General features: G+C 40.8%; 1 protein-coding gene across 1 annotated transcript; it reads right to left on the bottom strand.

Annotated features, from left to right (window-relative positions):
- On the bottom strand, nucleotides 1-26,986 carry LOC123506511 (alpha-aminoadipic semialdehyde synthase, mitochondrial-like). The gene is made up of 10 exons (XM_045258650.1): nucleotides 26,830-26,986; nucleotides 16,050-16,171; nucleotides 13,500-13,684; nucleotides 11,423-11,566; nucleotides 9,471-9,632; nucleotides 8,673-8,833; nucleotides 8,399-8,501; nucleotides 7,589-7,790; nucleotides 1,875-2,037; nucleotides 1-379 (listed from the first exon to the last, which is right to left on the bottom strand). The coding sequence occupies exons 1-10, from the start codon at nucleotides 26,853-26,855 to the stop codon at nucleotides 199-201; spliced, it is 1,449 nt and encodes a 482-aa protein (XP_045114585.1). The 5' UTR covers nucleotides 26,856-26,986; the 3' UTR covers nucleotides 1-198.
- Between the last annotated feature and the right edge of the window lie 22 nt (nucleotides 26,987-27,008).

Here is a 27,008-nt window from a genome sequence, read left to right as displayed (position 1 = left end):
CTCCAAACACTTCCAAACACACCCAAACACACTCAAATACACCCAAAAACACAAATTTTTCTTACAAACACACTCAAAACACACCGAAACACTGTCATACGCATTCAAAACACACCCAAACACACAATTTTTTCTCCAAACACTTTCAAACACACCCAAACACACAATAATCCTCCAAACACACTTCCAAACACATAATCACACAAAGGTGGACGTGGTGTTGGCCTGGATGCCTTCCTGCCTCAAGCGAGCCAGCACTGTTTGGTAAATGTCGCGTTTGAGCGGTAACACACAACCCCGCGTTTGGATCTCCCCTCCGAGCACCATCTTCGTACACATCGCCGCTGGAAGGCCCACTGTGCGAGCCATGGCGCTGTACCTGTGTGGGGAAAGTTAGAAAGGCGTGTTTGAATTAGGAAAATTGCAGGCTTGGATGAATTTTTAGCGTGTTTGGAGTGTGTTCTGAGTGTGTATGAGTGTGTTTTGGGTGTGTTTTGAGTGTTTAAGATGTGTTTGGATATGTTTGGGTGTATTCTTACGTGTTATAGTGGTGTTTGAGCATTTTGATGGTGATTTGGGTGTTTTGTGTGTGTTTTGAATGTGTTTAGGTGTGTTTGGGTGTGTTTAGAGTGTGTTTGGATGTTTAGAGATGTGTTTGGAGGCATTCTGAGTGTGTTTGGGTGTGTTTTAGTTGTATATGAGTGTGTTTTGTATGTGTTTTGAGTGTGTTTGAGTGTTTAGAGATGTGTTTGGGTGTGGTTTCAGTGTGTTTGAGTATGTTTTGGGTGTGTTTGGGTGATTAGCGGTGTGTTTGAATGTTTGAAGGTATTCTGAAAGTATTAGAATGTTCTTTGAGTGTTTTGAGCGTGTTTTGAGTGTGTTTTGAGTCTGTTTGGATGTGTTTTGGGTGTGTTTAGAGTGTTTGAGTGTTTAGAGATGCGTTTGGGTGTGTTTTTGTGTGTTTTGGTGTTTTTACATGTTTGAGTATTTTGATGGTGATTTGAGTGTTTGTTATGGGTATGTTTTGAGTCCGCTTGAGTGCGTTTGGGTGTCTTTTGAGTGTATTTTGGGTGTGTTTGTGTGTTTTGAATGTGGTTTGATGTATTTCGAGTGTGTTTAAGTGTTTAGAGTGTATCTTAAGTATGTCTGGAGTGCATTTCAGTGTTTTTGCGTGTATTTGGGTGTGCCTGAGTGTTTTGAGTGTGTTTGGGTGTGTTTAAGTGTTTTGAGTGTGTTTGGATTGTGTTTTGGATGTGTTTTGAGTGTGTTTTGGATGTGTTTTAAGTGTGGGTGTGTTTTGAATAAGATTTGAGGTGTTTGGAGTGTGTTTGGGTGTATTTCTATGCGTTTAGGTGTGTTTGGAGTGTGTTTGAGTGTGTTTGGATGTGCTTTTGAGTGTTTGGAGGTATTCTGAGTGTATTAGGGTATGTTTTGAGTGTGTTTGAGTGTGTTTGGGTGTCTGAATGTGTTTTGAGTGTGTTTCGAGTAGTTTGATGTATTTTGAGTGTGTGTAAGTGTTTTGAGTGTGTTTTGAGAGTGTTTGAGTGTGTTTCGGTGTATTTTGAGTGTATTTGAAGAGAAACAGATGAGTGTATTTGAGAGAGAGAGAGAGAGAGAGAGAGAGAGAGAGAGAGAGAGAGAGAGTGTGTGTGTGTGTGTTTCTCTCTCTCTCTCTCTCTCTCTAAACTTTTCTCTCTCCAATCCTAAACTTTTTTCTCTCTGCAATCCGTCACCTACCAACTCCCCTCTCACTCCCACTCACTGTCACACTCTCTCTCTCTCACCCCTTTCACACTACTCTCTCCAATCTTATACTATTCCCTCTCCAATCCGTCACCTCTCACTCACTCACTTTCACACTCTCTCACACTCACCCGTTGGGATTTCCGTATTCGACCAGTGTGATTCCCTTGACTTCAGTGGATCCGTCCGGCCAATTTGCTGTTATTTCGTGCCTCAACACCACCAGGTCGCTCTCACCCGCCTCTGGAATGGGAGTCGTACTGGTTGAACCTTCACATCTGGCAACTGCCGGACCTGATGGTGAATTGAGCGGCCACCAGATGTCACTGGGGAACTCCGGGACACACAAGCCAACCTGTGCTTAACGGTTACTGTTGGTGATTTTGTACACCTTCAAAAACTCATGTGGGGCGTTAAACTAGTGAGGACTCTGGCCAGTAATCTTTCTGACCTCCGTAGACACTTTGTAATGCAAATAAAATCGTGTAATCGTATTCTAAAGTCAAGGTAACAATGCGTCCCAGTTCTCAAGGGGTTAACTGTGAAGCCGTATGGTGTTGTGTGATCAGATATAAGGGATGTGATTTAATGGCGTCTCAGTAACACAATGGAAACTCTCTACCGTGATATATCTCTTGACACCAGAGCTATGGTTTTTAACATCTGGCATTATAGTGACACTGTAAGTAAGGTTAAACTAATACTGTGTTGTCCAGTCGTTTAGCATTGTCAGTGCGCACTATTCACCTACGAAAGTAACCATTAGAGTGTATTAGTCTCTATTCTGACTAGTATCAAAGTGAGGCAAATCTTGTTATTTAAGATTTAGCAGGTGACCGGCCCTAATCCAAGACCTGCCGCCGCCAGCAGGATGGGCAGACCGAAGGGTGAAGGGTGAAGAGTGAAGGTCAACAAGGTGTGGATGCAGGATGACACAGCACCAGCAGGATGGGTACAGTGAAGAGTGAAGCGTGAAGGGTGAAGCGTGAAGGGTGAAGGATGAAGGACAGCAAGGTGTGGGTGCAGGATGACAAGGGGTGTCTGGAGGCAGGAACACTGAAGTATGAAGTGAGCGATGGTGTCTGTGTGCGTGGCAGCGGACAGTGGCGTCACCCGTGTGATGAGTGATAAGGTCCTTCTCGCATGAAGTCCAAACAAAGGAGTCACATCTGATCTCTGACAACGGACTGCAATACGCACTGCTCAACTGTTCAGTATTATATAGTATTCAATTTCTGCCAAAAGCTCCACACATACCCCATTCCTCCTCCTCCTCCTCCTCAGGCCTTGTTACGACCATCAGATAGTAATATAATGTACTGTGTTTTAGGTTAAGATGCAATGGTGTCCTGCCAGCAATGTTTTTGTAGTGTATTATTGTACTGAGTGGCAGTACTGGGTTGGGATTATTACCCAATATTAGGATATGTATTTAGTCACCAAATCCTCATCTTCTCTTCATCTATGTAGCTAGGAGTTCTTATATAGGGAGTCCCTCGAGGGAGATAGGCAGCGCCTATCATGGCCGCCGCCTTTATAAGGTGGGTGCGTGGTGGCGTCCTCATTCAATTATCACACAAACCGAGTCCCCAACCTCTGATCTGTGCCCTGAGTCGTCGGGAGGGGGTAGCTGAAACCGATGACAGGAGCAGCTGGGTGGCTCCCCCGGGCAGTTTTTCTCCATGGCGAGGGGTGATCACCACCAATGGTACTGCAGCTACCCGGTAGCGGACAGAGAGCTGGAAGGACTTGATGGGAGTGAGTGACATCAGGAAGTATTCTGGAAAGAAAATGCACTAATCACCCTCATATTTGTTCCTAGGACCCACCACTGACATCTTGTTGTTAGACTTTGTTATTGTTTGGTAGGTTAGATGGGTTTGGTCAGGGAAAAAAAAAAAAGCTCAAGGTAGATTAGATGGGCTTTTTACAGAGAAATAATAATCTAATTAGCTAACAAATGGAATAAGTGAAAGATACTTACCAACACTTACCTTTGGGAATCTTCATCTCATGACCAGATAACCTGAAAAAAAAAAAAAAAATGATGCACGAACACACACATATATACACACTCCAAACAAAGAACACATCCAACATAGTACACTACACACATACACACTATACATGCACAACAACGCCAGATTAGCACTATACACATATAAACCCTAACACATATTCCTCCACACAAACACAACATATACAAACATAAATTCTTCTAGGTTGGGACGTCTAAACCTAGCACCAGCGACGAGTGATAATTTAGCCTTAACAAACCATTTATAAAAATAGCAACGTGGCATGCCCACACACTTTTATCTCTGACTTTAGTTCATTATTTCTCACTATTTCCTTCATCTGTACAAGCTCTTATATCGCTTCATCCCAGTCTCCTGTTACATTCAGCTCAGCTCAGCTCGTCCTCATAGATAGACCATCACCGCTCTCGTCTGAGCAACACCCCTGTGGGACCCTCTGCCCCCTTCCACCCAGCAGGCAGACCCAGGTAGAGAGAGAGAGAGAGAGAGAGAGAGAGAGAGAGAGAGAGAGAGACTCGACGCCATACTTCCCTCCCGGGACGCCACCGGCCACCTCACCTCAACTCGTCCCAAAGCTGAGTCACCTAAGGTTCCTCCCATAGTTCTCCCTCTAGTCTATAGGTAGGGTAGATAGGCGTTTACATGACTGTGTTGTGTCGCCAGAGGATTAAAGTGTCTATTTTTGTTAAGTTTGGCTGGTTCTTCCCCCCTTTGGATCCGTTACATCTTTCTTTTTTTAACCACTCGGCTTAAGCTTCACTTAGGCCCAGTACACTAGGCCTGAGCGTCACATAGGCCCAGTACATTATTATCTTATGAATGTATTATTTATCCATTTATTATTTCATTGTATATTATGTTCGTATTTTGTGATTCGTATGTATATATTGTATTACTTATATGCTTTTGTGTAAGCGCCTGCTTGTCGGGTATTTTAGAGTGTCGTGACGTCACCCCCCTTTGTTATTCTTTGTTAGAGAGAGAAGCGAACCCACAGGAACCAATGAGATTATTTTACAATCGCGCCCTCTGGAAGGCTTCAAGTGTCTAGCCAATGCGCTTTCCCCTCGAACAAAGGCGTGGGGAACCGATGCGAGGCAAAGCACAGCGGCGTGCCTCCAGGTTAAGATCTGCGCCCCGCCGCTACTCCGTTTCCCTCATAACTCTGTCTTGGCAGAGTATATTTCTTATATTCCTGATTAGCTAGGGTTCTGTTTCCCTTGGGACACTTTTATAGTCACTGTGATTAGTGTTATGGGAGTTAGCCCGGCATTATGTGGTGAATTTATCTTTGAGCAGTGTGTGGCATGCCTGGTGCCTTTGTTTGTGTGGTGTGTTACCAAGAGTGAGGTTTTGGGTGCTAATTTGTTCTATATCACCTAGAAATCTTAATATTTTTGGTGATTTACCTAGTATTGTATGTACCAGCCAGAGGAGAGGATACGGGTGTGGTGTGATTGTTTATGTATTTCCTCTATTAAGGGTTGTCCTTAGGCGTTTTCAGTAGCACCTTGCAAAAAGCGAACGGTCCTTAAAGCGTCGCCTCTGGAGCGCCAAAGGCGAACGCTTTTCAAGATATGTTCGCTTGTGTTAGCTCTCAGAGTCACGTGATAGCGAACACTTACGCTGATTGGCTGTGAGACGAGTTGTCAACTTTGAAAGTTATAAATCAATAAAATATACTTTTATGAGGAGCATGAAGATATGATAAGTATTAACATGTAAAGGAAATACATTTAGTAACTGTTTACTGATATTGAAATTCATAAGAATTATCCTTGCAGTTTGAATTAAATGCACTCTCGAGACATCTGGGACTACGCACTCTGGCTGGACCACGGTTCACTCTTGTTCACGCTACTCATTTCAAAGCTTGTGACTCCGACTTGGATTTTCAGTTACGTGAGAATCTCGTAGGTTACGCATTATCTAAGCACATTAATTGTAAAATATAAATATGCTAGGCTATTTGCACTGTTGCTTGATAATGACATAAGGTTATAGCAATATTGCGGAAGATTTGGGTATATTTTTTAATGGTGGTGCTCTGAAAACTTTGGGCGAACGAACACACAACATCATGGCCTCTGACAGTGCGATGATTTGAGGAAATCCACAGCAAAACTGTCTCTGCCAATGTAACTACTGAATGACAAGCAGTCACTAGCGGTGTAACGGCTTATCTGGCATATTGTGTATTAATGGATACTGGGGATATTACCTGTAATACCTTATAAAGTAGGAAAATGTGACAGGGAAGTGATACCTGGGATCTTAAGGGCTCTATTCAACTCTATTATTTGGTCTCAACACCGCCATAGGCGCTCACGTATTATAAAACAATTTAGTTAATCTTTTTAAAGGTTAGATTAGGTTATGCTTGGTTAGATTAGGTTGGAAAAACTTGAAATATTATGGAAAATTTTCGTATTTTTCTTTTCTTTTTTTATGCTCATATTGCGTTTATTTTCCCCACCAAAACCCCCGATTCCCCACAGGCCCCCCAAGCTTGTTTGGGGGGATGGAGGGGAAGGGAGGGACACACTTGTTATAAAGAATTACCAACATTTTTTTTCCACATAATAGATTTACCTGTGACGTCTGTGACAAGATGTTTTTGAACAAGGTAGACGCAGATCTGTGCTACAAGAATCATTTGGACATGTGCATCCAGCCTCTGCCGCGTGTACCAGGGCCGTCAGGAAATATCCCCTGCAGAAATTAAATGTGTAGTGTTTTATTTGAGCCTTGCCTTCAATTATCCCATTCCCATAATAATATCTTTATATTACGGTGGAATGAGGCTGTACGTCTCAGCTTGGCGTGATCCTGCGACTAAAGAGTACAATAGTTTTTCCGGCGAGCGACGAGGGAGATTCGTCTGGCAGTGTTACTATCGTGTTCAGTAGCAGCGTTCGCGTGTAGAAGCGAACGCTTCTGGACCGTTCGCCTTTTGCAAAGTGCTACTGAAAACGCCTCTTATCTACTTATTATTTGTGGTCTCATTAATACCTGTTACATCCCCGAGCAGCTAATTATCATATTTCTTGGAGTCGAGGAGTTATTGCCTTTGTATATGAGGTTGTGTGGTGCAGGTGGTGCAGGTGGTGGTGACGCCCAAGGAAGGGCTCTTATTTTGGTATTCAGCAGTTGTGTTTGAGTTTATTCCTGATTTATTATATTTTCTAAGTGATTTATTTTGTGATTCTCATTTTCTTTTTCTTTTTTTCTATACCATGTGGGCTTTTCACGGGAATTTCTGGGCTAAAAGGGATACTTTTTAGGGTACCTCCTATCTCAAAGCCCACCCGCTAGAAAACCGTTGCCCCGAGTGAGGAAGCCCAACCTACACTCGGACCGTGGACAGGATTCGAACCCGTGCGCTTGGAGACCCCTCGGACCCCAAAGCACGCATGGTTCCACTGTACCACGGCGGCCACCTTTATATTCATTACTTGGATGTGATTATCATTAGTACTCTAACTATATATCTACAAGCCTTAATTTTAATTTTGATTGTGATTAAGTTAACTTTGCTTTATTTCTGTGCAAATCAATTTTGTTAAGGATTTAAATTCCTTTTCTTAATCTTTCCTTATTATCATCTTTTTAATTCATCTTAGACCCTTGAGTTGCCCTTGCGTTATACTGTTGCACAAAGCCTACCTTGTCACTCTTCCCTTATTTATGATAATATTTTTGTACGCTAATAAGAGTGATTAAACCTACCAAGTGACAGGTGCCCCCAGTCATGGTGGGAACCCAGTCAGGCTAACTCTAGGGTTGTAACAGCCTACAATACTCACCAAGTCTTAGCCTACTGGCCAGGAAGAGGGAGAGAGTGTCGAGAGGTGAGCCGGCCTTCCTCACTTGGTCTGAGCTCAGCAAGCCCAAGTCTGCCAAGGCCTGGGTCATCTTGGGTCCAACAGCCTCCGAGACAAGGTGGCGGAAGTTGTCCTCAAAGATAGTGGCGTCCAGCTGGTGCAGTTGTGAGCACAGTAGTTGTTTCTGTGGAGGGATAGTGTGGAAGAGTAGTAGGTGCTGGTGGTGGTGGGGGTGGTAACTATTATCATTATTATTATAATTAGTAGTAGTAGTAGTAGTAGTAGTGAAGGTGGTGTTGGTGGTGATTGTAGTAGTAATAATAGTTAAGTTAGATTATTTCTTTTTAATATTATGGCCTATAGCGCCTGTAGGTCTACTTGAAGAGTATGGGAGTCGGTGTCCAGTGTTCAGCTTCCACCCATTAGCGGCGCAGGCAGTTTTATTGATAGTGGTGGGCAGATTAGGGCCCATATCACCAACCAAGCGCATCTTTCGTGTAAGGCAATGACACACACCTCCACCTGGAACCTGGGTATCACGGTGACATGTAGCTAACTTTAAACCACTCCACTAATGGCAAAGTTTCAAGGCGGTACGTGGTGGTGGGATTCGAACCTACGCGTGGACGTCTGCTCGATCCCACCACCACCACCTTATCCACTACACCACCGACTCCTTAAAGGTTAAAAGAAGAGGAGGAGGAGGAGATGGAAGAGGAGGAAAATTGAAGTAGTAATAGTAGTAGTAGTAGTAGTAGTAGTAGTAGTAGTAGTAGTAGTAGTAATACACACCCAGGTGACATCTGGACCATTTGTGTGGAGCATGGGGTGTGGGTTGGGGTCGAACAGGCCTAACCTGATGAGGCCTAAGCAAATCTCAGAGAACCCTTCAAATCTGCAAGGAACAACAACAACAATAACAAGATTAATAGTTCTCTCTCTCTCTCTCTCTCTAACAGTCCGTACAAGATTCCCTCTCTCTTTCTCTCCATCCTAAACATTTTCTCTCTCAAATCCGTCACCTACCCACTCCCTTCTCACTCTCTCACTTTCTCTCCCGTCTCACCTCAGGGTTCCTCTCAGCAGGGTGGAAGCTTCAGGGATCCCATAGAGGTCCTTATATATGGTGGAGTCACGGTTAGGGAAGCCTTCCAGATTGAAGCCAGGCAGGGCGGTATATGGCTTAGTGGCTTGAAGCAGTCCGCCTCCACTCTCCACGTCTACTATCTGGAAAACAGTAGTAGTAGCAGTAGTAGTAGTAGTAGTAGTAGTAGTAGTAGTAGTAGTAGTAGTAGTAGTAGTAGTAGTAGTAGCAATGGTAGTAGTAGTAGTAGTAAAAGTAGTAGTAGTAGTAGTAGTAGTAGTAGTAGTGAATAGTTCTAGTTTCTCTCTCTCTCTCTCTCTCTCTCTCTCTCTCTCTCTCTCTCTCTCTCTCTCTCTCTCTCTCTCTCTCTCTTTAATTATCTCTACCTCTCATTTCTGCTGTGTCTCACAATTCTCTGCTGTGTCTCACAATTCTCTCTATTTTCTCTATCTCTTTCTCTATCTCCTGTTCTTTTTTATTTCATTTTGTTACCTAGCTAGTGTCCTCGCTCTAATCTCTTTCTCTAATCTCTATCTCTATTTTTTGTTGCTTCTCACACTTATCTCTTATTTCTCTATCTCTTTCTCTATCTTTTGGTGGTTTTTGGGTTTATTTTTGTTACCTACCTACTCTCTCTCTCTCTCTCTCTCTCTCTCTAATTGTCCGTATGTGTTTCTATCTTTAATGCTCTCTCTTTTTGTGTTTCTCTCGCTCTAATCCGTCACCTACCCACTCCCACTGGCTTTAATCCCTGGCTTTAATGGCTGGCTTTAATCTCACCTGGCCGTCTTGGAGGTAGCGGGCCGGGGAGAGAGTATTGAGCAACACTCCACGTGGACTCCAGCTGAACTTGTAGCGGAGTGGGTTGGTGGACCACTGTGGGGCGGGCAGTCCACCACAGAAGGACACAAACTTGTCCACCTTACCGCCGCCTGAGTGGATCTGAGACGGTGACATAAAGTGGTAGGTGAGGTTGTAAGTAGAGTTAGTAATTGGATTTATTTTAATTTATTCATACCATGTGGGCTTTTCACGGGTATTTCTGGGCTAAAGGGGGTGTTTCTTTAAGGTACCTCCTGTCTCAAAACACACCTACTAGGAAACCGTTGCCCGGAGTGAGGAAGCCCTACCTACACTCGGAATTGTGGACAGGATTCGAACCCGTGGGCTTGGAGACCCCTCGGACCACAAAGCACGCATGGTTCCACTGTACCACGGTGGCAAAAATCTTAAGGTACGGTGCACCCTCAGACTTGGAACATAATTCATTCAAGGAGGCTATTCGATGTCCAAACTGTTTGAAATCTGAACCCGTTTTCCTCATAAGAAACAATTTAAATCATTTTCATCCGTTTCAAGACAATATATTTTTTTCCTAAGTAGATAAATAAGAAGTGAACGTTGTAAGATCAAATATTACTGATGTTTTGCATGTTTTGGTGGCGAGCTTGATGGCACATGCAGGTAATAGTGCATGATGTATTAAGAATATACCAGGTGGTGGCAGCACTACCATTAGCATAGTCAGTTAAGCCCGCTTCCCACACAGCACCGTGTGAGGCTACCGTGCCACAAATCAGCATGACTTGCAGAAGAATTTGAAAAATCTAACTATCGCCTAACATTGTGTAGAAAAATTCTGGACTTATTAAACATCGAGTGTAGGGCAGGTGAGGGAGGCTGTGGCGTATTGGATGAGGTGGTGAGCGCGAGATCGGGCAGACGTCCACGCGTACGTTCAAATCCTACCACATACCGCTTAGAAGCTATGCCCTTTGTCGACTGGCTTATAAATAAAACTGCCTGTGTCACTAATGGGCAGAAGCTTAACAGCGTTTCCCACATATATTCTTTAAGTATGTCTACAGGCGCTATAGGCCACGACATAAAAAAAAAAAGAAAAACTAGCTCACAGGATTAATGCAGCCCAACAAATATTAGTAAATTTGAAAGAGAAAGTTAATAAACAACGCCAATTAATATTATGAGCATTCCATTTTCTTCCTGCAGGTGTGTATATGAATGGGATGGTAGATCTTTCTTTAAAAGTATCTTATCTTAAATATTAATAATTTTAAGCTAATATAATACACAGCCCTACTTAAATCCGCCCCTGCATGAACCTATCTGCAAGCAAGGTTGAAATAGCAGTGTTAGCATGTACGGTCGCATAATTATCTTAGACGTGATCATCTCACGCAATATCCTCCTCAAGGGTCTTCGATTCTGAGGGTGTTGCAAGATGTACTGTCGCTCCTGGTGCTTGGCATGAAACTCCTGTTGGAATTGTAGAGAAAAGGCCAGAACACAAGTAGAGAGGCCGCCACGGTACAACGGATCCATGTGTGCTTTGGGGTCCGAGGGGTCTCCAAGTGCACGGGTTCGAATCCTGTCCATGGTCCGAGTGTAGGTTGGGCTTCCTCACTCGGGACAACGGTTTCCTACGTTCAGCCGCCTTTGGGTTGTTTCAAGTCCGAATTTTGTTCAACCTCCAGGGGTAAAATATGTTGATTTTTTTGTTCCTAAGCGGATTTGTTTGAAGTCCGAGGATCCACTGCATTTCTTGTTTTTTTTTTTTTTTTTATATATGGCTAAAAACTCATTTAGTAAGAAATTTCTTTCTCTCTCTCTCTCTCTCTCTCTCTCTCTCTCTCTCTCTCTCTCTCTCTCTCTCTCTCTCTCTCTCTCTCTCTCTCTCTCTCTCTCTGTCTATCTATCTATCTATCTCTCACCTGGTCGAAGCACTCCATAGCCAACATGTGGTCAATCCCAGGATCAAGACCCACTTCATTCACTATTGTCACTCCGGCGTCCAAGGCAGCCTCGTGCAGCTCCTTCATGGCTGGCGTCAGGTAGCTCGCTGTCACCAGGTGCGTCTGGAGGGTGGTAGGTGGTGAGATTTGGAGGAAAGGTGGAAAGAGAATAAAGGACGGTATGTGTAGGTGGTGGTAAGTGGAGGTTACTTGTGGAGGGAGATGTGGAGGGAAGTTTTTTTATGTAAGAAGGGAAAACTGGCAAAAGGACAACAAAACTCTGTCACCAGTCCCCTTACAGAATCGAAAGACTTGGCCAAAAGTCAGGGATGTGTTGAAATCTCCCTCTTAAAAGAACTCAAGTCATAGGAAACTGGAAATTCAGACACAGGCAGGGAGTTCCAGAGTTTACCAGCGTATTAGTTAACTCTTATATTAGAGAGTTTGACAGAATAATTGTGCAGCGCAGGTGGGGGAGGAGGTCACCCATTTTAGGAACAGGCTGAATGTAGGCAAACTTCCAGCAAGAAGGAAAGATAAAAGTCGATAGACTTAGTTGAAAGACTTTGGACAGGCAAGGTGCAAGCAAGGGAGCACAGTTTTTGAGAGCAATGGGAGGGGCCCCATCAGGTCCATAAGCCCTCCTAGGATTTAGACCAATGAGGGCATGGAAAACATCATTATGAAGAATTTAATTGTAGACATGAAATACTCAAAAGAAAGAAGAGAGGGAGGGACAAGCCCAGAATCATCCAAGGTGGAGTTGTGAGCAAAGGTTTGAGAGAAGAGTTCAGCTTTAGAGACAGAAGAGATGGCAGTGGTGCCATCAGGATGAAATAAAGGAGGGAAAGATGAAAAAGTAAAGTTATTGGAGATGTTTTTGGCTACATGCCAGAAGTCTCGAGGTGAATTGGAGTTTGAAGGATTTTTATCTTTTCTATTTATGAAGGAGTGTTTGGCAAGAACAGATCTGGCAGAAATATAAAGTGCGTGAGATTCATGAGATGGAAGGCTCAAGTACCTTTTGTGGACAACCTCTCTATCATGTATAGCACGAGAAAAGGCTGTGTTAAACCAAGGTTTAGATACAGCGTTTTGCAACCTTTTCCGACCATAGCACCCCCTGTTGTCATGTCCAAGCACTCCAGCACCCTTAACTAATACCTTGTTATTAGAAGAATAAGCGAAATTGAAACGTGTGCATAATTTCCCAGCACCCCCTATAATTGATTTCAGCACCCCCGGGGGGTGCTAGCACCACAGGTTGGGAACCGCTGGTTTAGAAGGTTTAGGTTGAGGAAAAGAATGAGGAATGTATGCCTTGATGCCAGACACTATCACCTCTGTTATGCGTTCACCACACAGAGATGGGTCTGACACGGAAACAGTAATCATTCCAGGGAAAACCAGCATAATACCTCCTCAGGTCCCCCCAGCTGGCAGAGGCACCTCCGCCTTGGGGAATCCTGAGGAGGGATTGGAGAAATAGGACAAGATACAGATATGAGGTTGTGATTGGAAGAGCCTGACAGAGAAGATAGGGTAACAGCATAAGAAGAAAGATAAAGGTAAGGGAAGGGTCAAGAATATTATCTGTATCTCCAAGACGGTCAGGAATACGAGTAGGGTGCTGCATCAGTTGCTCTAGGTCATGGAAGATAAAATTATGGAGGAAGTAAGACAAATATTTGGATATAAAAAGTTGTCTTTGGTGTGAGACAATCTTACAAATTGATTATTTTAACTATCAAGGAAGAGAGATAAGACGATCAAAATTGGAGAGAAGGTAGAAGAAACATGGAGGAAAGCACACGCTGAAGGGGAAAACTGGAGGAAACTTATGGAGGGAAAATTGGAGGTAACAAGACACTTTTGGAGAGAAGAATGATAAAAACCGTCTTGCTTGGAAGTGACACTATCTTACAAGATCACTATTTTAACTATCAAGGAAGCGAGGTAGGACACCCAAAACTGCAGGAAAGATACAAGAAACATCGAGAAAACCACTCACACTCCGAGATACGGAGGCAAACCAACACACAAACACACCACCAACCTTAGCGTCGATGCAAGCCTGGGCCACAGTGGGGTGCAGGCTGTATGGCAAGAGAGAGACCACTACATCGGCACTTTCCACCAGCTGACTCAACAGATCCGGCCTTTCCACAATGTTTAACAGCACAGGCTCCACATTAGGGTGTTTGGAAGCTAGCTCATCCGCTTGTGCCTTGAATTCAGATGCTGTGTGGTTTAAATGGTGTTTTAGTGGTGTTTTGTAGTGCTTAATGGTGTTTTATGGTGTAAAACAATCTAAAACACCATTTAAGACACTGTAGGAATATTATTTAGATAGTAAGGTAGAAGAACACCCAACACTATACTTATACACATATTCTACACTCTCATACATGTGGCAGCCACACCTACCCATAATCCTCAGAAAGTTTGCACCCAGACCGAGGAGAGGACACACACACACACACACACACACACACACACACACACACACACACACGAGTTAGCCAGGACTGTTTTGTCCCCTGTAGCCGGATAGAGAACAATACACGTGTTGACTGTCTCCTGGACTTTACTTCAAGCCCTGTGACAGCTCCAGGGAGGTTGTGGCGTAAAGGAAAAGGTGGTGGTGGTGTTGGTGGTGGTAGTGGTGGTGGGATGGGACAGACGTCCACGCATAGGTTGGAATCCCACCACGTATCGCCTTGACGCTTTGCCATTTGTGGAGTGGTTTAAAGTTAGCTACATATCAGCCCTGTGATACTGACAGCTCCACTAACACACACGGATTCTTATACAGGGCTCTGTGAGATCCCATCTGTATGGTTCAGAACATGGCACGGTGAACGGCCCAGAACAAACACTATTAACCCCTTCAGTACCATAAGGCATTTCCATATTCATTCTGGTGACTATATGATGACTTTTTACAGCTTCAGAAACTCATGTGGGGATTGAAATTGTGAAGACTGTGGCCATTAATCTTCTGACCTCCATAGACCCTTCCTATTGTCAATGAAATTGTCTAATCATAACCATTACTCATGGTAAAAATGCGTTCCAGTAATGAAAGGGTTAAAATATCCAATTACATCTCAAAACGCCTCCAAAATATAATCACATTATGTTACATTCTTCCAAATCTAAATACAGTTTTGTGGCATGGCCCATCACAGGGATTCCCGGTCTTCCAACACTGCCTGACTTGACCCGACCCGAGGCTAACCAGCGGCCATGTGTCAATAAGAATGTTGCCATTTGAATGAGTTCTAGTTACAATACTCACTTTAATCGAGGAAATACCACACTGTATTGTTGCAGTTCTTCATATTGTCTTTAGAACAGGTTTATTATACCTCCGTGACACGTGACCTTGTCCTTCACTATGTCTTGCAGGCAGGCAGGGACTTGGACAATAATGAGTGTTGCCGTGTGAATGGAGTTAACAACATTTTACTTCATATACGAAATATATAATTTTATTAATATATTGTATTTGGAAGGTGGTTGTTGCACCATTTGTCTTACTATGAACTATGGTGAACAGGTCTGCCAGTATTTGTTATTGTCATATGAATAGCATGAGCGTGGAACATCAACTTTTCTTCTTTTGATTATATATATTTTTTTCTTTATATTTAACGGTGGCGTAGTGGATAAGATGGTGGTGGTGGGATCAGGCAGACATCCTTGTGTAGGTTCGAATCCCACCACGTACCGCCTTGAAATTTTGTCATTTGTTGAGTGGTTTAAAGTTAGCTACATGTCACCATGATACCCAGGCTCTAGGTGGTTACACCAAAGATGCGCATAGGTGGTGATATGGGCCCTAAGATGGCCACCACTATAAATAAAATTGCCTGCGCCACTAATGGGTGGAACCTGAACACCACTTCCCATACATACTCTTCAAGTAGACCTGCAGACGCTACAGGCCATAAGAAAAGTCATCTCATTGATATATTAACTTGTATTGCATTTGGAACATAGTTATTGCACAATTTGTCTTACTAAGAACTATGGTGAACAGGTCCGCAGGTATGTGTTATTATCATATATATGAATCGCACGAGCGTTAGACATCAATTTTTCTTTCTTTTGATTATTACTATTGTTATCATTTTAAATTCGATGATGTTCGATTTTCATTAAAATATTCCATGTGTCTCTTACTTATGAATACAAAGCTCTGATTGGCTAGTGCACATGTCACACAGACTTGTCAGAGCTGGGAGGCCGGAAATTCCCCTAAGAGACCACACCACAAAACCACATTTGAATTTTGAGGACTGGAGGTTAGACTGTTCGAGTATAGATTAAGACGCGTATTCTCAAACACTTCCATGCTTCACCTCTCCACTATTTCAAGAGGGTCAGTTTGAATTTAACACGAGTATTTTAAGGTGTTCTAGAGGCGGATTGACAAGATTTCTATATTATTAACTTGGAGAAACACTTGACAACCCCACTAATCATCTCTGTGGCCTAGGAAAGTGGTCATAGTGACAGACCAAAGCGTTTCTGAATAAAGGCCTAAAACACGGGAATCCAATACGGCTGAACACAAACAAAGAGACATTTCTGAACTCACCAAGAATAATAGAGGTGTCGACATCTCTGGACAAATAATCCACGACAGGTCCCGCCACGTAACCAGCGCCCAGGACTAGGACTTGGTGGGAACACTGGGCCACTGCTGCCTTGTGACTGGCTCTGGCGAAGGATGCGATGGTGATTGGATAGTCAAAATTGGAGGAAAGTATGTCCTCTACAGTATAACTGTCAATAATTTGTTCCCACACTTCTGACCAGGTAATAGTTAGAACGTCCGTTAAGGAGCTGCAGCTCAACGGACCATAGCTAATGGAAATTAAAACTATGTATGTATCATGTCATGACTGTACTGTATATTACCAATAAATTTACTTACTTACTTACACACACACACACACACACACACACACACAAGGAGAGAGAGAGAGAGAGAGAGAGAGAGAGAGAGAGAGAGAGAGAGAGAGAGAGAGAGAGAGAGAGAGAGAGAGAGAGAGAGAGAGAGAGAGAGAGAGAGAGAGAGAGAGAGAGAGAGAGAGAGAGAGAGAGAGAGAGCACCATTACTACTACTACAGTACTATTACTATTGTACACAAAAGTACACACACACACACACACACACACACACACACACACACACACACACACACACACACACACACGGCCCAGTAGCTCAGTGGTTAGAGCGCTGGCTTCACAAGCCAGAGGACTGGGGTTCGATTCCCAGGCCGGGTGGAGATATCTGGGTGTGTCTCCTTTGACGTGTAGCCCCTGTTCACTGTTCACTGTTCACTGTTCACTGTTCGGTGTTCACCTAGCAGTGAGTAGGTACGGGATGTAGATCGAGGAGTTGTGACCTTGTTGTCCCGGTGTGTGGTGTGTGCCTGGTCTCAGGCCTAGCCCAAGATCGGAAATAATGAGCTCTGAGCTCGTTCCGCAGGGTAACGTCTGGCTGTCTCGTCAGAGACTGCACCAGATCAAACACTGAATTACACACACACTAAATAAAAAGTATATTTTCTTACAAATAATGCCAACAACAAACAACAACAACAGCAGCAGCAACAACAACAACATTTGAAACATTTGAAACATTTATTTATAGCCAAGTCATTTTACATACTGGCATATATGAGTATATCAAATCTTTACAGTTAAACCAAGCTAGCCTATATAAAGTAGAACTTTTCAGGCAAGTACTTATCAGAGTATAAATAGATTATACTGACTGGTGGAATAAGAACTATTTTTATAATAATAGTAACTAAAACGTTAGCTACAACGAACGAAATGTTTTTTCCGAAGTGAATTTAAATAATTTAAATAATAATAATAATAATAATAATAATAATAATTAAAGTAATAATAATAATAATAGTAATAATAATAATAATAATAATAATAATAATTGTAATACTAATAATATTAATGGTAATAATCATAATGAAAATAGAAATGATAACAATAATAATAATAGTAATAATAATAGTGATAATAATAATAATAATAATAATAATAATAATAATAATAATAGTGATAATAATAATAATAATAATAATAATAATAATGATAATAATAATAATAATAATAATAATAATAATAATAATGACAATAATAATATTAATATTATTGATAATAATAGCAATAGTATAGATAATAATAATGATCATAACAAATAATAACTAATATAATCAATAATAACAATAAAAATGATAATGATAATAATAATAATAATAATAATAATAATAATAATAATAATAATAATAATAATAATAATAATAATAATAACAATCACAACTAACTGACACAATGTATATTTTACAAATCATCAATAGTAAAATTAGAACAACACTTGGTACATATGATTTAGCAGAACATAGATTAGTAGCTAGACAAGATATGTTTTTTTAGCATTGTTTTAAATGCATTGAGAGATGATGCTTCTTGAATTTTGCGAGGAATAGTATTCCATATAACAGGTCCTAGATAATTAGTTGAATGCTGAAACTTAGAAAGGCGGTGTATTGGTAAAGTAAGATGATCACGGTGGCGCGTACTATAATCATGTGATGGAAGAATGCTGTGAATATAATGTTTATTGTTATACATGTGTGTGGCTATAGCAAGCTTTGTTATATCATTAAGTTTTAAAAGTTTGGTCTGTTTGTAAAGAGGGTCAGTGTGTTCAAGGTAGGTGCTGTTAGTTATAATTCTGACAACTTTCTTGAGCTGTAATTTTAAAGGAGTTAGGAATGTAGGGTAAGTAGTGGACCAAATAGGGTTACAGTATGTTAGCAATGTGTGAATGTGAGCAAAGTAGATGGATTTTAGGACATACGGTGGCATAAAATCTCTGATTTGATAAAGTAATGCAATATGTCTCGATATTTTTAGTGTAATATTATCTATATGGTACTTAAAATTTAAAGAACTATCATAAGTAACACCAAGGAACTTGAATTTATCGATTTTAGTAATTATTCTGTTATTTATTCGTACATTAGGTAAATCCAGCATAGTTTTACCAGTGAATAGCATAAAGTAAGTTTTGTCAGTGTTTATTGTGAGCCTATTGCAAAGGCACCATTGATATAATTTTTTAAGTTCATTGTTAGCACTAAAAACAAGTTGATTCGGATCTGTTCCTATTAGATAAACTGTCATATCATCGGCAAATAAGATGCTTTTAGAGTCAGAAAAAATATCAGAAATATCATTAATGTAGAGGAGAAATAGTAGAGGTCCAAGCACACTACCTTGTGGTACACCGAGAGTAATTAAGGTTGAAGATGATTTTGCATAACTAAAGGAAGTGTATTGACGCCTGTTTGTTAAGTAATCTGTAAACCATGAAAAAATAGGGCCGCGAATTCCATAGTGGTGCATTTTACTAAGGAGAACTTTATGGTTTATTGTGTCAAATGCCTTAGCAAAATCAATGAATACTGATAAAACAGAAAACTTTTTGTCAATAGCTGTAAATATGTCATTAGAAAATTTATTCAATGCTTTAAAAGTCTAAAACCATACTGCGAAGGATTAAGAATATTTTTGTGTTCTAAGTAATTAATTAAATGTTTTTTTCATTAATGTCTCAAATATTTTGGAAAATATTGTAAGTTGAGAAATTGGTCTATTATTTTTGGGGTCATCATGAGGGCCAGATTTATAAATGGGGGTAATTTTTGCAGTTTTCAACTTGTCAGGGAAAATTCCATTTGTTACAGACTGATTAAAAAGTATTGTTAAAGGGATTGATAAAAGATTAGAGTTACTTTTGATGATGGTAGCCGATATATCATTTATATCAGAGGTTTTGTTTTTAAGAGACTTAATTACTGAATTCATTTCATATGTAGTGATAATGGGAACTACCATGGAATTTGGATAATTTTCTTTGAAGTAATCTAATGGATTTTTATTTGAGTGAGGAAGTTTGCTCTCCAGATCAGGTGCAATTTTAGAAAATAATTACTGAAGGCATGTGAGATGTCTAAAGGATCACTTAGTACTTTATTATCATATTGCAATGTCTTGATTGTGTCTTTATTTTGAAAGTTACCTTTTAGTTCATTTATTGCTTGCCAAATTTTCTTCGTATTATTTTTAAAGTTTATGAAGATTTGGCGATAATAGTTAGTTTTGGCAGATCGAACAACTTGAGTGAGCTGATTTCTGTACTGTTTAAAAATGTGATGTGAAACTATTCCTAATTTATACATTTTAAATAATCTACATTTATGTTTGATTGAGTTAAGTATTCCACTAGATAACCATGCATTATGAAGTCTTTTAGCTGTTATAAATTTGGTTTTGATAGGAAAGCATTTATTGTAGCATTCATTAACTATATTGTGGAAAAGGTTAAAATTTTCATTTGTATTTGGCAGGACAAGTAGTTCTTCCCAGTTTATGCCTTCTAATTCACTAGTAAATTTGTTATTATTATTGGCATTAATAACTCTGTATGTTATCTTATGTTTAGTATTTGGAAAGGCTTCAATGTTGATATTTATGAATATAGGAAGGTGATCTGATATTGAAAAGTGAATGATACCTGATAGAGAGCGAGGTAGGAAATTAGTCCAGATGTGATCTAGCAGTGAAGGTTGGCCAAGGGCAGGACTATCAGAAAATCTTGTAGGTCTGGATATATGAGGGAAAAAATTAAGTGATTGTAAGGAATTCAGAAACAAATTGGTAGGGAGGTGAGATGAGTGTTGTAGTAAGTTAATGTTGAAGTCACCTATAATGATTGATTTATTATGTCTGAATATGTCGTTATTTAATAACTCATTCATGATGTTAGTAAATTCATTGACAGCTATGTGTTTGCTGTTGGGCCTGTAAATGACTGAAATGATATATTTAGTGTTCCCTAATTCTAGCTTAGAAGTGCAGATTTCAATGTTTTCATTAATGAAAGAATATTGCATTAGTGGTTCTGCTTTCATATGATTTTTAGTAAAAACAGTGATCCCTCCGTGTTCTCTGACAGTCCTTGTTAAGTGGAATGACTCATAACCCTCCAAACAATAAAGGTGTTTAGTGTTTTGCTGTAGCCATGTTTCTGTAACTGCAATGACTTCAGGTGGTTTAGGTAAACAATTTAGAAAAGACTTCAGTATATCAAAGTTTTTGTGTAAAGATCTAATGTTAATATGTATAACACTGATGTAGTTGTTAGCTAATGGGTTTAAAGCTGAAGTGTATTCTTCAAAGTTGTAATACTTAGATAAACAGTTGATGTCTTGATGTCCTGCAATTTTTTTAATTTGACTTAATTCTAGGTTGAAAGTGTTAGTTGTGTTATTAATGAGATTATCATCATATAATGAATTACATAAATTTTCCATAAAGTAATACTAAAGAACAAACAAACAAACAAGCAAATAATAGAAAAAAGATAGAACAACAAAGCATGTATGGCTCCTAAGGTATGCCAAAGAAAATAAGTAGATGGGCTCATCAATCAGATGGAATAAGTGCCATCTTAAGAGGCAAATCAAATGATGTGATCATTGTAGTATTAGGGACATAATCAATATCAACAGTTAGAAATAGTAGTAGTGATAGTGGTGGCAATAATAGTTGTTATAGTAGTAGTAGTAGTAGTAGTAGTAGTAGTAGTAGTAAGAGGATTAGTAGTATAAGGAACAGTAGTAGTAGTCGTGCAAGTTAATGTATTAACAATATTAGCTATAGTAATTATAGTAGTAGTTGTAGTAGCAGGAGTAATAGCGGTAGTAGTGGTGTTAACAGTATAATGTAGTAATAATAACGGTAGCGGTAGTAGCAGTAGCAGGTAGTAGTAGTGGTGGTATTAATAGCAATGGTGGTAGTAGTATTAGTGATAGTAGTAGTAGTAGTAGTAGTAGTAGTAGTAGTAGTTGCAGCAGCAATAGTATTATTGATGTTATTAATAGTAGCAGTAGTAATTTTAGTAGTAAAAGTAGGAGAAACCATTCAACATAAACAAGCAGTTATATTAATTTACTTTCACATCTAAGTGGTTGTTACTCCTTTCAGTGCTGGGTACTTATCTAGAAAGTGTGTAAGTGCTGCTTCAGTAGTGATGACATGTTTTTGGTTAGAAATTGGAAGCTTCACATAAATCCTACCATCCTGTGTATAGCACTGTTGAAAGATTTGCCTATGTTGTTTTCTTATATCCCATACTTTTTTAAATAGTAACCGGCGTTTGGGTGTCAAGCTTTCATTGATATATAAGTTTGGCTTAACTGTTACACATGCACTCATTATGTCATATTTCTGTTGTCTACTGTGCAGTTTAACAATGATTGGTCTTATGGAGTTTTGGGTATTCCTTGAGCCAAGCCTATGTGCTACATTTATGTCTTTATTTTCAATATTTATGTGGAGGTTATCTTTAATTGTTCTTATTGTTTTTTTCTGTGGTGTTTTCATTCTGCTCCTCCACTGGCAAGTTTGGCCCACTAATAATGAGAGTATCCCGTCTTTCATACAGATTCACTTCTTCAATTTCATTTTCTAATTCTGCAATTTTGTTTTCAAGTTGAACAATGTGATTTTGCATCTTTTCTATTGTCTGGTCTTTCTGAATAATTAGGATCTGCACAGCTTTCACAATGGTGTTAACAATAGTTTTACCTTCCTCTGATATGGTGGCAGTGTCAGCGGTAACGAGACTCAGAAGGTCGGCGGGTGAGGTACACACAGGGTTAGTCACGTTGGTAGTGGTCAGCACTGATGGCGCAGAAGGGGTAGGTGAGGAAACCACTGGAGGAACTGACGAAGCTGCTGGCCCAGTAGACGTACCCTGCTGGGCTGTCTGACCGGCCGCCTGGTTATGCTGTCCTCTTGTCTTTGTCATCTTGTTGCTGTTGGAATATCACTAACACAGAATATTGTCGCAAGTAATCCTAAACCACAGGTTGAAATAGTGATGAGGGTCGTTCACTGTTGTTGATGACGTCACAGTAATGGGGAGCGCATCCAAATGTTACAAGCTACGTATTTCGTATATATTTACTCCCATGTCATGAGTATTATATTGCCGTTGTAGACATGTTAGGGTATAAGCATACCTGGAGCAGCCAGTGCAAGGGACTGGCTGGCGAAATAGTAAACAAAGCGATCAGGTGGTGTAGGCAGTGTGGTAGCGCGCAGCTCAGGTATGGACGTCCGCTCACCACGACAGTCAGTCAATAACAACAACAACAACAACTACTACTACTACTGCTTCTACTGCTATTACTGCTACTACTACTACTACTACTACTACTACTACTACTACTACTACTACTACTACTACTACTACTACTACTACTACTACTACTACTACTACTACTACTACTACTACTACTACTACTACTACTACTACTACTACTACTACTACTACTACTACTACTACTACTACTACTACTACTACTACTACTACTGCTACTACTGCTACTACTTACCTTCTGTTTCTCGACCAAAACGTATATGAAAGAGTTATATACAAATTACTAATGTAGAAATAATAACAATAATAATAATAATAATAATAATAATAATAATAATAATAATAATAATAATAATAATAATAATAATAATAAGAGTAGTAGTAATAATAATAGCAATAATACATGAAAGCAACTCTCTCTCTCTCTCTCTCTCTCTCTCTCTCTCTCTCTCTCTCAAGTAGTAGCAGTACCAACCACAACAATAACAAAAACAACAACAACAACAATACAGTGCCCCCCGCTGTTCGTGGGGGTTACGTTCCTGCCCATCCAGCGAATCCTGAAAACCCGCGAATTTTTTATCCAGTTTTAAAATGCCTATGTATGATAATATATAGGCTAAAATATGCTTCCCAAACACATTCTTGCCTGAAGCTGGAGAAGATGATAAAAATAATGATAATACTAGTAAAAATAATGATAATAATAATAATAATAATAATAATAATAATAATAATAATAATAATAATGATAATAATAATAATGATAAAATAGTAATGATATTAATTATAATGACAATAATGATACCAATAGTAATAATAATAAAAATATTATTCTTATTATTTATATTATTATTATTATTATTATTATTATTATTATTATTATTATTATTATTATTATTATTATTACTGTTATTATTATCATTAATATCACCGAAGATCAGTAATAATGAATGATCTCTGAGCTCGCACTGAGAGGGTGACGGCTGGTTGTGGTGGTGGTGGTGGTGATGGTGGTGGTTGCCGCTTGTGATGACCAGTGCAGGCCTTAAACACACACACACACACACACACACACACACACACTCCAACCACTGATAACGTCCGACCTCGCAGCCACTTATAAGATCTGAACTTCGGATGTGCTTACGATGTGCTTACTTATTTGGTGAAGGTACTCCAACCAAATGCACGACATCGGAAACACCTCATTCATCACTAGCGAGGCTCGTAAATCCCAGTCACACCCTGCGGCCACCTCACCCCATCTTCACCCCACCTCACCTCACCCCACCTCACCTCACCTCACCTCACCTCACCTCACCTCACCTCACCTCACCTCACCTAATCTCACCTCACCCAACCTCACCTCACCTCACCTTACCTCACCCCACCTCACCTCACCTCACCTCACCTCACCCCACTTCACCCTACCTAACCCCACCTCACCTCACCTCACCTCACCCCACTTCTCCTCACCTCACCCAACCTCACCCCACCTCACCTCACCTCACCTCACCTCACCTCACCCCACTTCACCCCACCTCACCTCACCCAACCTCACCTCACCTCACCCCACCTCACCTCACCTCACCTCACCTCACCCCACTTCACCCCACCTCACCTCACCTCACCTCACCCAACCTCACCCAACCTCACCCAACCTCACCTTACCTCACCCCACCTCACCCAACCTCACCTCACCCCCACCTCACCTCACCCCACCTCACCCCACCTCACCTCACCTCACCTCACCTCACCTCGCGTCGCATCAGCAAATCACCGTCAGTTGCTATTCTGTCTTTTGAGGCGTTAAGCCAATCACAACGCCCAAACATGTAAACATTAAACAGTCACGAGGCATCACGCATTACATCACAACACAACACAACTGGCTGTCTGTCTGTCTGTGTGTCTGGCTAGCTAGTTGGGTGGCTTGTCACCATAACATTTCCAACCAAGCCTAACTAACCTTCACTCACCGCCATACACTGCTACTACTACTACTACTACTACTACTACTACTACTACTACTACTACTACTAATTTTTCTATTATTATTATTATTATTATGGAAAATATGAAGAAACAAGAAATAAAGAAATATGGATGTATATGATAGTTCGCCAGTATGCGGTGTGTAGCCGTATCCAGCCATAAAAGAGACTAGGAAAGGCAGGAAGGTCAAAAGGAAACATTTAATGACCCAGGCCAGTTGACCCAGGGCAGCCCGGGCAGATATATATTGGCAGAGAGAGAGGAGAGAGGAAACAGAGAGGACAACCGCGGCTCTAAGCGGGCCACCCTCGGCTGCATAGCTGAGGGCGGCGTTTTGTACTTCATATATAACCAGTAAGTGGAGCTATAAGTTGCAATGCAGTCTTTTGAGGTAAATTAGAATGGAGGAGGAATCATGATAGGAGGTTTAGGTATTATGTGGTATTAGTTTATTATGGTTTATGTGTTTGTACTTTGGTTCATAATGACGTCGTTATATACTTGTGTTTTCATGTATGAGTAAGGGAATTTGTATACGGCTATCTACGTATGTGCATGTGTGATGCTCTGACGAATAAGTTACATAACATATTTACTAGTGTGTAATTGTGTACGAAGTTAACGTGGTTCCATGTATGGGTACCAAGAGAAAGAGATTACTTGTGGGAAGTCACTTGTGTGGAAATATCAATATTTGTCATTATATTTCGGTGGTGTTACGTTGTCATTTTTGTTGAACGGAGTCAGGTAACTATATGTGTATGGTAATATTTTGGTGGTACGTCATGTGGTTGCGTGCATTCATGTACCAAGTAAAGGTCATTCTTATATACGGGTAGCTGGGAAAAAAGGGGTAATATTGTACGTACTACATATGAGATTTACGGAGAAATAAAGCACCGTGTTCAGATGTTGTAATACGTTATGAAGATATAGTGGATGATGTTTGAAGTGAATCCGTTTTGATGCGAGAATATGTACGAGATTAATGCATTGCCATATCTTTTCCATTACTTTGCTTAGTGTGATGACATATCTTTTCCACTACTGGTGAATATCATGATCTCTCCCTGACCATATATATCAAATTATTCTCTCTCTGCAAAGCCCTTTTGTGAATATTGAGGTTCAGACGCATTTTTCTAATATATGCCTTCTTAGCAGACAGTATTGAACCCATTGCCCTACATTCCTACGTATATAACATAGCTGGCTGGAGACTTGGATGGTGGCTGGAGGACAGGGGTCTGGCGGGTGCTAACATGCTTCATGGGTGGGGGAAAGTACCGCTAGCAGGTGCGCGGTCGCCACTACTACTACTGCTATTACTTCTACTACTACTACTACTACTACTACTACTACTACTACTACTACTACTACTACTACTACTACTACAACCACCACCACTACCACTACTACTACTGCTACCACTACCACCACTACTACTACACCACCAGCAACATCACCTCCACCACTACTACTACTACTACTACTACTACTACTACTACTTTACCACTACCACTACCATTACTACTGGTACTACTACTACTACTACTACTACTACTACTACTACTACTACTGCTGCTGTTTCTGCTGCTGCTGCTGGTGTTGTTGGCTGGAGTGTTTTTGAAGGCATGCCGGTGATGATAAGGGGTTGTTATCACTTATCGGGTTCTTATCAGGCTGCTGGGGACGAGGAGGGAGAGAGGAAGAGGGGGGAACGGGGGACGGGGTCCTTATCTGTTGTCAATGTGACCTTCGCTATAAGTGAGTGGCTGGAGAGGTTATTTGTTGAATATTTGCAATAACTGCTTAGCCTCAATGTAAGATGTATTATAAGAATGATACAGCACTTGTAGGAGGAGGAGGAGGAGGAGGAGGAGGAGGACGAGGAGGAGGAGTGTGTGTGTGTGAGGTGAAGGCCAGCGCAGGCAGGTTACAACAGACAGACAGGACAGTATATGATATAGCACAGTACCTAGTAAGTGTTATGTTATGAGTACAAGCGGAGCAGACCTCGCTAAACAACAGTGTGGCCTCATGTGTGTCTGTGGCAAGCTGCTGAAGGAAGGAACCAACACTGTACTGTACGTAGGCCGATCCACCTTCTTACCTACTGTGAGGCACAATATCACTCATGTTTCTATTGTTCTGTTGTGTCGGACACGGGGTGTGTGGTGGTTGGGGAGAGGTGTTGTTTGGTGTATCAGCCAGGCAGCACGTGGGTGTTGTGGTGTGGTGGTGTGGTGGCTGTGGCGTGGAGTGTTCTGGGAAGCAATGGTGGTTATCAGA

Source organism: Portunus trituberculatus, chromosome 2, assembly GCF_017591435.1.
Source record: "Portunus trituberculatus isolate SZX2019 chromosome 2, ASM1759143v1, whole genome shotgun sequence".
NCBI lineage: Eukaryota > Metazoa > Arthropoda > Malacostraca > Decapoda > Portunidae > Portunus > Portunus trituberculatus.
The sequence above is the reverse complement of the archived record's forward strand: the minus strand, read 5'-3'. Positions and strand labels throughout refer to the sequence as shown.

What these genes read in the sequence shown, in the direction of transcription:
- LOC123506511 (XM_045258650.1), bottom strand. Translation starts at nt 26,855, where the DNA reads ATGAGTGATATTGTGCCTCACAGTAG. An exon ending in CGACACCTCTATTATTCTTG is followed by an intron (nt 13,685 to 16,049) that starts GTGAGTTCAGAA and finishes TAAACCACACAG; the next exon opens with CATCTGAATTCAAGGCACAA. An exon ending in CTGCTGAGAGGAACCCTGAG is followed by an intron (nt 8,502 to 8,672) that starts GTGAGACGGGAG and finishes TGTTCCTTGCAG; the next exon opens with ATTTGAAGGGTTCTCTGAGA.